General features: G+C 42.2%; 1 protein-coding gene across 2 annotated transcripts; it reads left to right on the top strand.

Annotated features, from left to right (window-relative positions):
* The first annotated feature begins 5 nt into the window (after positions 1–5).
* On the top strand, positions 6–10,252 carry STARD6 (StAR related lipid transfer domain containing 6). Of its 2 annotated transcripts, XM_083575929.1 has the most exons (7): positions 6–146; positions 1,083–1,176; positions 1,486–1,535; positions 3,492–3,618; positions 5,846–5,963; positions 7,688–7,781; positions 10,082–10,252. In XM_083575929.1, exons 2-7 carry the CDS (start codon positions 1,087–1,089, stop codon positions 10,236–10,238), a joined length of 636 nt encoding a protein of 211 aa, XP_083432055.1. In that variant the 5' UTR covers positions 6–146; positions 1,083–1,086; the 3' UTR covers positions 10,239–10,252. The 2 variants fall into 2 exon arrangements, with proteins under 2 accessions (XP_083432055.1, XP_083432056.1); XM_083575930.1 differs by lacking the exon at positions 6–146 and having other exon boundaries at positions 1,476–1,535.

The following is a 10,252-nucleotide window of genomic DNA, read 5'->3' as shown; positions in this document are numbered from 1 at the left end:
AGCGGCCCTGCGAACCACAACTCCCGGCACGCCCCGCGGGCGAAGGCATCACAATGCTGCTGAGCCACACCGCCCCCCACCGAGGAGAAACGCGAGTTGCAGCCGGGAAGGAGGAGACTGGAAGGGATGCGAGCGACAAGACCCAGGTGAGCGCTTGGTGCGGCTCTGTTGCAGCAGCATCTACACACGCCTCCACGAGGCGAGCCCGGCTCTTAAAGCCGGGAAAGCGATGGGAATTTGGCGCGCAAGAGGAACTGGAAGTGATTCATAGATTCAATAGAAGGGACCCAGAGAATCAGTGCAGGAAAATGCAGCTGTCCCATACGGGCAGTGCTGGATTTACGTACTGTATAAAGCTAAACAAGCTATAACTTAGGGTCCCACTCTCTTGGGGCCCCCGAAAAAAAATAAAGAGGAAAAAAGCACCTGGATGTACATTTCCAAAATATAAGATAAAAAAATAAAAATAAAACCTACATACCTATTAGGTCCATCAATTACCATATAGCATATATTCAACACACACAAAAACAGCGACAATTTGTTGTTGACAAAGGACAGCTGAACATATAAAGGGCCCCATTACCCTCAGTAGCTGAAAAGGTAAAGGGACCCCTGACTATTAGGTCCAGTCGTGGCCAACTCTGGGGTTGCGGCGCTCATCTCGCTTTATTGGCCGAGGGAGCCAGCGTCCAGCTTCTGGGTCATGTGGCCAGCATGACTAAGCCGCTTCTGGGGAACCAGAGCAGCACATGGAAACGCTGTTTACCTTCCCGCTGGAGCAGTACCTATTTATCTATATTATCAAACTGCTAGGTGGGCATGAGCAGGGACTGAGGTATGGGAGCTCACCCTGTCACGGGGATTCGAACCACCGACCTTCTGATCAACAAGTCCTAGGCTCTGTGGTTTAACCTACAGCACCACCCGCGTCCCTTTATTTCTATATAGAACAGCCTAATGTTTCCAGTGCTGTCACACCCTACACTGTTAAGGTGCTCTGTGGAATGAATAAAACGTGCTGTATCCCCATCCCCTGTCCTTGCGACACTTACTTGTCCTTTGCTTTGCCATTTTCACAGATAGATGGACTATAAGAAACTTTCAGAGGGCCTCTCCATAAAAATTTTCTCGTACCTCCATGATCCAGTGGGATGGAAAGTGGTGAAAAGTGCAGTAAGAACAATGCAGTTCATCTTGTTTCAGCTATTTCTCTCTTGCTGTTATTAGCCCATGGCAGGTTTTTCTTTTTTTGTCAGCCTGCTGATAAATAATTGCACCTTTAAAAAGAAGAATGAAACATCCCAAGATGCCTGGTCAATTTGCAGGCAGCTCTTATTTCTCACAGGCAACCAGAGTATTTAGAACCTGATCTAGAAGTAAAACAATAGATTTTTTAAAATTGGGTTTTGTTTTTTTAAAAGTTACAGATATTTCAGAGGTGTTTGATTATTATTTTTTCCTTTCCTTTATTGTCAACCTGAGAAACAAATGTCAGTGTCGGCAAGACCTTCAACAGATTTCCCAGGAACTCTGTAAGTAAACAGGGCTTTGGTTCCTGTATATTTCCTTCCATGCACTTACTCTGAAAAGCAGCACCAATGGGCAAAAGCACAATACAAGGGATTTCCCCATTCCCAGAACTATTAATGATGGACATGCCCATACTGCAGACCTCAAAACTGATTTAGTAGTCACTCCCCCATCCCAGGAACTCCTGAATTTTTCATGCCAGTCAGCTGCCATGTTAAATGCCACATGGATCCCAAAATGCCATGCTATAATGCCATGCTATAAGGTGGAAGCTTGTGGTGGTGGTTTTTTAAAAAAAACTAATTTTGTTTCATTATTTATTTAAACATTTACAGGCCACACTTTTCATAAAAGACACAGCAAGGCAATATACAACATGCAAGATTATAGCAATGTTGGTAGAAGCATCAGTAGAAGCTGGTTGTTGGTGGGTAGGAAAACATCACATTCCAAAGGACTGTCTGAATGACACAGTTTTCAACAGACCCTCTGAAAGTAGGCAGGGATCATTCCTGCCGAACCTCTAGTGGTGGGGAGTTCCACGGGGCAGGGCCTTCCATACTAATGGTGTGGTCTCTAGTAAAGGCTGACTGGACCTTCAGGGAATCTCAGCGATCAAGATGGACCATAAGGAATCCGGAGGTACTGGAGGTCCCCAAATTATTTAAGGCTTTGTGAATTTACACCCAGAGCCTTGAACCTGGAGTGGTAGCTTATTGCAACCAGTGTAGCTCTCTCAACAGAGGCGGACGGCATGTTGCCTGTAGCCTGCTCCTGTGAACAGTCTGGCCGGTGCATTCTTCACTAGCTGTAGCTTCCAAATCATGTAAGATTTAGTTGACCTTCCTGCATTGCAGAGGGTTGGACTAGATGCCATTTGTGGTCACTTCCAACTCTACAGTTCTATGATTCTATGAATGAATTATCAGAAACATAGGAAGTTGCCTTGTATCAAGTCAGACCACGAGTCTACCTAGCCCAATATTGTCCACACTGATTGGCAGCAGCTCTCCAGGGTGTCAGGCAGGAGACAAGTCCCAGCTAAGGCTGCCTTAGATGTTCTCTCTTTTCATTCATGCATCAGTGTGTTGTAAACAAAAATTGCCCTTTTCCCTTATGGGGTATCCAAGAGCCCATATAAAGTCCCTACATAGGTTCCCTATTGGTGGGAGAGAATAACAGAGGCCAACCAGAGAATATTGAGAAGCAAAGCAGCTAGTAAGCTTGATCTTTATTGATCTGTTGCAACAGGGTGCTCCCCTCACCCACAGGAGAGAGGAGCAGAAAAATGGCGTGCAAGGCCTTATAAAGTCTTTTGAAATTGCCACCCTGTAGATCAAGATCACCCCCAGAAACATCATACATACATCACAGAAGGGGTGTAACCTAAGACTACCCCTCAGATACATCACACCTACATCACAGAAAAGGCGGTCTAAAACAGAAATTTGAATATTGTTTTTCTCCTGTTGTTGTTTATCTCCTGTTTGGCAGGTTACTTGATTGGATTGTCTGGGGAGCCCGGCTAGTCTTTTGTAATGATAAATACTTAGTTCCTGGGCCATGTCACCGGTTCACACCCTATTCAAACACAGACATACCCTTAAGACAGGATTTGTGAAGGAAAAGACAATGGGGAGGCTTTTCCATTTTCCTTTGACCTTGCAGAGAAAACATTTGGTCAGTTTGGGACAGTTTGGGAATCAAAATGGTTCCAGGTCGGTCTTCCTGTGCTGATCTATGTATGTGCTTGGTTGGTACACTTATGAACATTTAACATATGTCTAAGACCATAAAATTCCTATCACAAGTGCCTTCCTTCCTTCCCCACCCATGCCAGTCTAAAATTATACTGCTTTGTTCTACTGCCTCATTCTTCTGTGTGCGTAGAACTGCTCCTCAATTCCCGATACAAACCAAACACCTCTCAAATACCTCTGTTTCCGTATCTAACCTAGATATCGTGCTGAAGCCCTAGTGGAAGTACCGGCTCCTAAACTCTTTCCCTTCATTTTCCGGGCTGAGTACCGCAACAAGTGGGACAGAGCAGTACAGTCGTACAAACTTGTAGATACAATTGACCAGGTGATTCCATAAGTTAATGGGGTTTTGAAGTTCTGGGGTGTGTTTGTGGTTTTTTCCCCCTTAGCCTAGGCATTACTTTGGCTTTTCTGGCAGAGGTGAAATGGGGGACAAAAAGGTCTTGTGCCTTTGGCTGCTGTATAAAATTCTGGATTTTCATAGATGCATCTTTGTACATTATTTAGGGTTGCATCTAAATAAGTTGTCTCCTTAGTGAAAGGACTTCTACCTGTGTGGCAGGAGTTCCTCTCCCTTCCTCAATACGTTCTTGGTTTCCCGTCAATCTCCTGGAGCAGATTGGTTGGTACCCAGCGAGAGAAGAGGGGATCCCATTGCACAAGCAGAAGTCATTGCGCTTAATAATAATAATAATAATAATATTTTTTTATTTATACCCTGCCCTTCCCGGTTCAGAAAACTGGGCTCAGGGCAGCTAACAACAAATTTAAAACACTTAATTGAAACAACAAAAAAAGCATAAAATACAGTATAAAACGTGAATAACAATAAATTCAGAATTCAAAAATCAATTTAGGGGGGAAATCCATCCAGTAAACATTAGATGATTACCGGGGCTAGCTGGCTAAAGGATGACTTCATAGGATGCAACCCATAATGCTTCGTGGCATGTAAGGCCATACCTGCCAACTTCTTAAAGACATAGCAAATAAGCTATACACTTCAAAAATAACATACCAATATAGCTACTGTTCAGGAAAGTTAGTGAAAGCAATTCCTTTCTGACTTTAGTATGCTGCACACACGGCAATAGCCTACTACTTTGTCCTGAGACATGTGGGAAGGCGGGTACTTATTTTCCCTGGCAGAGCTTTCCTAACTATGGAAAGCCAGCATTTGTTACCTCTATTCCAGATTTCGTTAAAGAGGGATTTGGAGGAATTTGACTTGAACCATCTTTTTCTTCCTGGTTAAGTTCCGCCGGGTTGCTAGGTCATGTGACTGAGCTGAAAAGGGTTTGGAAGAGGTGTAAGTCTCTATCTGCTGTGTTCCCACACTTCCCCATAACGCTCCCCTTTGGGGGGGGGGATTTATTCTAGTTTAGCCCTGGGTGAGAGACTTACACTGCCATATTGCCAGCTCAGCTGGGAGAGCCCAAGATCTGCTGAATCCAAACTCCCTCATCCTGGTGGATCTTTGGGCTGGATTGTACTGTAAGCCATCCCACCCACACAAAATATTTTTCCCCCTTGTTTTAATCCATTTTCCTCAAATGTATTAATGTCCTTCCAATTGTTCTGAAACTACTTAGAAAGATTGGGGCAGGGACAACACTTTTAAAAGCCAGGAAAAAACAAGGAAGAAATGAATAGGAAGGTAAGAACTCCCATGTTTGCAGAAACGGGGTGTCTTTAGGAAGTGTTGGGGACACATAGTATGTGGTTGGTTACCTGTTTTCGATCCATATCCATTCCATACAGTAATCCATTCCATACACCCCCATCCATTCCATACCTTGGTTCCCAAACATAATCCGTTCCAAAACCAAAGCGTTCTAAAACCAAGGCGCGCTTTCCCATGGAAATTAATGCAAAGTGGATTTATCCGTTCCAGACTTTTAAAAACAACCCTTAAAGCAGCAATTTAACGTGAATTTTACTATCTAACGAGACCGTTGATCCATAAAATGAAAACAATAAACAATGTACTGCAATCACACAATCAATCAATCAATCAATCAGTCAATCAGTAGCTGAACTGGGTTCCACACAGTCACAAAAACAAAAGAGCCGCAAAAACAGACAGACCTCAGTGTAACACTCAAATTGTCAGTGTAACACTCAAAATGGAAGTGTGGTACTCAAAACGGAGTACGTTCGGCTTCCAAAAAAAGTTCGTAAACCGGAACACTTGATGTAGTGTATGGGTTCCGAGTTGTTTGAGTACCAAGGCGTTTGAGAAGCAAGGTACCACTATAATTTATTTAGTTGCTCAGTCATTTTACTGAAAGGATTTCTATCCACCCTTCTGACACGTCAGTGAAAAGCAGTGTTTCTATGTTGAACTCTGAGCTGAGCATCAACAGTGCCTGCATGCTTGAAAATGCCGGCGTTGCTTTTTGCTGGTGAAGCCTAGCATTTTGCTGACGAAGCTCAATATCAAGACTCTTCATCTTGTTTTTCTGGTAGGCAGGTTACCCTGATGCAGCCAAGCAAGTTTAGGGCCAATGCTTTAACAATTTGTTTCTTTGTTTGTTTTGTATTTGCTGCAGGACACTTTCGTTTACCAAAGTATTACACACAGTTACGGCTTGGGGCTGGTTACGCCAAGGGACTTTGTCTACTTGCTGCATGTTAAGACATATGATGGGGATTTATTGACAACAAACTGTAAGTAATATTGCTTGCTGGGAAGGGGTTAAGAAATGGATTTCACACATAACCAGTTTAGAACCAGGTGATTCCCCTCAATAGAATACACTAGTGGGCAGGGGTACCAACTTGAATAAAATATTGGGGGGGGGGCAGGTAAACTCCACCCCACATAATCACAATTTTTTAAAAAGTTTTTTTAATTCAAAATTAAAACAAGACATATTATCCAAAAACATATCGTCCTTGTCCCCCCCCATTTTTCCTCCCTCCCCCCACCCTCCCCCACAAAACCCACTGACCCCCACCCCCCGACTTCCCTCAGTTCCAGTCTTTGGTTTCTCTGAGACTGCTGTTTTCTGCATGTTACAAAGTTGTATAGATCCTCAAACTATTTAGCTGATTATTATCAATAAAAAGTTTGTGAATGTTTATTCAAAACCTGCCAAGGAGTCCAGTTCACTTTGTTGCGTCTTCAGATACTTTGTAAAGGGTTACCATTCATCTTTAAAGTCACAGTTATCCTTGTCCCATAGCTTATATGTCAGTCATCACAATATTTTATTTTATTCATTCAACCAAAGAGACCTCAGTCCCTAGGAGTTGGCTCTTAAGCCAGTGGGCTAACCTCCATATGAAGTGTCTTAAGCTCTCTGGAAGAATAGAACTGTAATAAATACTAACTTAGAAAACAAATAGCTCTGTTATACTCTTACCCTTAAAAACCCCATATTATGTTCCTAGAGAACTATACCCATATCCCTTGAAGTAGGGATGGACAAATCCTGTTTCTCATATTTCCAATCTTATGTCCAGTTCCCCACACACCTCACCTCATTTTGCTCCTTAGAAAAAAAAAGTCCTAATGAAAATATATCAACATTTTAATGTGAATTTCTCCTAATATATTCTTTTTAAAGTATTTTTGCCTTACACACTTTAGCAGAGCTTATTTGCATGTTATTTTCATGCAATTTAACTTCCTTCCGCAGGGCCTGTAAAACAGAACTATTCCGCCTGGTTTTCAATTTGAATTTAGCCTGATGTTTTATTCCCCTTCCTTCCCTCTCCCTCCCCTTTTTATGAAGATTACCTGCTCTGGGATCCCACAGCAAATTCTTCCCTGGCCTCCTCTCTGGCCCAAATAGGACTCATTTAGCCAGCTAGCCCTGGTGATCATCTAATGTTTATTGGATGGATTTCCCCCCTAAATTTATTTTTGAATTCTGAATTTATTGTTATTCACTTTTTATACTGTATTTTATGCTGATTTTCGTTGCATCAATTAAGTGTTTTAAATTTGTTGTTAGTCACCCTGAGCCCGGTTTCCTGAACCGGGAAGGACGGGGTATACAGTGGTACCTTGGGTTACATACGCTTCAGGTTACATACGCTTCAGGTTACAGACTCCGCTAACCCAAAAATAGTGCTTCAGGTTAAGAACTTTGCTTCAGGATGAGAACAGAAATCATGCTCCAGCGACGCGGCAGCAGCAGGAGGCCCCATTAGCTAAAGTGGTGCTTCAGGTTAAGAACAGTTTCAGGTTAAGAACAGACCTCCAGAACGAATTAAGTACTTAACCCAAGTTACCACTGTAAATTAAAAAATATTATTAATACACATACAGTATGTTGCTCTTTTATTCTTAGTGCCAATTGGTGATTTGTTGCTTGGACGTATGTTTGGGTCACCATGCTTGCTGGTGGAGCAGGTTTTAAATTCCGTTTTGTTCTTCCCCATAGCTGTAAGTGTAGACCACCCAGCCTTTCCTCCAACTCCAAAGTATGTGCGTGGAACAAACTACCCTTCTGGCTATGCATGCTGTCCAGTACCAGGGTAAGTGGTGCTGTTAATTTGCAGGAAAGGGTAAATCATCATGAAGGCTTCCAAGCTGGGATGCAGAAGAGCTCTTTATAACTTGATTGCGTCAGTTGTAGTGGGGTTTGGTTACATGAATAGAAGCATAGGAAGATGCCCTACCAAATCACAGAAGCATAGAATCATAGAAGAGTTGGAAGGGACCTCGAGTTTCATCTAGGCCAACCCCCTGCAATGCAGGAATCTCAGCTAAAACATCCATGGCAGGTGGCCATCCAACCTCTGCTTAAAAACCTTCAAGGAAGGAAAGTCCACAACCTCCTGAGGGAGACTGTTTCCACTGTTGAACAGCTCTGACCACCAGGAAGTTCTTCCTGATGTTCAGTTGGAATCTCCTTTCTTGTAACTTGAAGCCATTGGTTTGAGTCCTACCCTTCCAGGCAGGAGAAAACAAGCTTGCTCCATCTTCCATGTGAGATATTTGAAGATGGCTATCATATCTCCTCTCAGTCTCCTTTCCAGGCTAAACATACCCAGCTCCTTCAAGCGCTCCTTGTAAGGCTTAGTTTCCAGACCTTTGATCATCTTGGTTGCCCTCCTCTGCACACGTTCCAGCTTGTCAACATCCTTCTTAAATTATAGTGCCCAGGATTGGACACAGAATTTCAGGTGTGGTCTGGCCAAGGCAGAATAGAGTGGTACTATTACTTCCCTTGATCTGGACACTATACTTCTGTTGATGCAGCCTAGAATAGCATTGGTTCATCCAGTTCAGTGCCATCTACACTGATTGGCAGAGGCTTTCCAGAATTCAAGGCAGGGGGAAATTCTCTTTTTAATAATAATAAAATAAAATAACATACAACAACAACTATTTGATTTTACGAATTAATGTTTACATTCAAAATCACAAATAATAACAAATACCCAAGATTCTTCTGAATCTCTAGACTTCCCTCCACCCCTTCATGGGTTCTTTAGTTAACCTTTTCAGCTGCATACTAGAATTCACTCTAATTTTCCATTGTAACATTACAAGAGCTATTTAAAGACCTGCTAAAGAGTTCAAATGTTTACAGTGGTCTCTCAAATATAGTATAATTCCCCCCCCCTTCTTCGTTGAAGTTTTGATCCTCCTGGCTTCTGATTTTCCTGGTCATTTTTGCCATCTCCGCATAGTCCAACAACTTGGTCTGCCATTCCACTCTGGTAGTGACCTTGTCATCTTTCCAACCCAAGGGCAGGGGGAAATTCTCAATCTTACCTGGAGATGCCGGGAATTGAAACTTGGATCTTCTTGCATACAAACCATTTTCTTTCCCACTGAGCTCAATGAACCCCCTGTGGACACACTCCTTTTCTCCCCCTGCTTAGTTTTATTCATTAAATTTATATATTAATATTACATCCCACCCTTCCTCCCCAAGAAGCACAGGGCGGCAGATGCATCAGCCTTAAAACAACGCAGTAAGAATAAAATAGCAACATACCTAAAAACAACCACACACTCTCACAGTTAATTATTTCAAGGTTGCCATGTTGAATTTGTATACCACCTTTCCTTATTGATGTACACAATTTGGTTTACAACAACAAAATATGCAGCAAAGATCACATGCCCTATAATAATCTGATCCACTACGGAAAAAAGTCATAATAAAAACATAACTTTAAAATAAGCAACTTACATCAAAAAAGTAATAGACAATAATCCATGGGAATGCAGTAGTACAATGTAGAATTAACTCTCAAAATATCAGCAAGAGAACGTAACACAATCCTGAACATTTGAAATCCTACATTAAATTTCCTACATTGTTACCTACACTGGACATACTCGGAAGTGACCATCATCCAGAGGTGATGGTGTTGGTGCAAGGCAAAAAAGAAAAATTATTTAAATGTATAGCGAAGGGAAGCTTTTTGCTGAATTTTCCCTCTTTGGTTCTGTTCTGTGGGTCCCATCTCCTGCTGAGTTTGTACTGTTTAATTCTCACTGTTAACAGTTTAATTTCCCCCCCTCCCCCTTCCGATAATCAGAACTGTTTGTTTTTAGAAGGGTATATTTGAATTGTTGTAACTCTCCCTGGAACCTTATGGTGCAGCGTGGATACGAAATCTAATAAAGCAATGCTTTGAGGTTATTGTCTCAGAGAGAAAAACTGTCTCGTTTGCTTGGGTTAGTAGAAATAAGTGCCAAACACAATGACGAAGTAGTAATGCTGACTACTGCCAGGTTATAGTGTCATATTTGATTCCTAGAACTGTGTGTAATTTCCGATTTCTTAATGGATAAAAAAACAATTCCTCTCTTTCAGCAACCCAGAGCACTCCAAGTTTGTGGCGATTGTCCAGGTGGACTTAGGAGGGAAGCTAATGCCTTCTGTCATAGATTCGGTTATGCCAATGAGCATCATGAACATGATCACGGATTTCAAAGCTGGAGTTAAGTCACTGAAGGGAAACACCTTATAAAAGTCTACCAGAGA

The sequence above is a fragment of the Podarcis filfolensis genome (assembly GCF_964270895.1).
Source record: "Podarcis filfolensis genome assembly, chromosome: 11".
NCBI classification, from domain to species: Eukaryota; Metazoa; Chordata; class Lepidosauria; order Squamata; family Lacertidae; genus Podarcis; species Podarcis filfolensis.
The sequence above is the reverse complement of the archived record's forward strand: the minus strand, read 5'-3'. Positions and strand labels throughout refer to the sequence as shown.

Coding starts and splice junctions, on each gene's coding strand:
- STARD6 (XM_083575929.1), top strand. CDS start 1,087: ATGGACTATAAGAAACTTTCAGAGGGCCTCTCCATAAAAATTTTCTCG. Junction 3,619..5,845: donor TTGTAGATACAATTGACCAG/GTGATTCCATAA, acceptor TATTTGCTGCAG/GACACTTTCGTTTACCAAAG. Junction 7,782..10,081: donor GCATGCTGTCCAGTACCAGG/GTAAGTGGTGCT, acceptor CCTCTCTTTCAG/CAACCCAGAGCACTCCAAGT.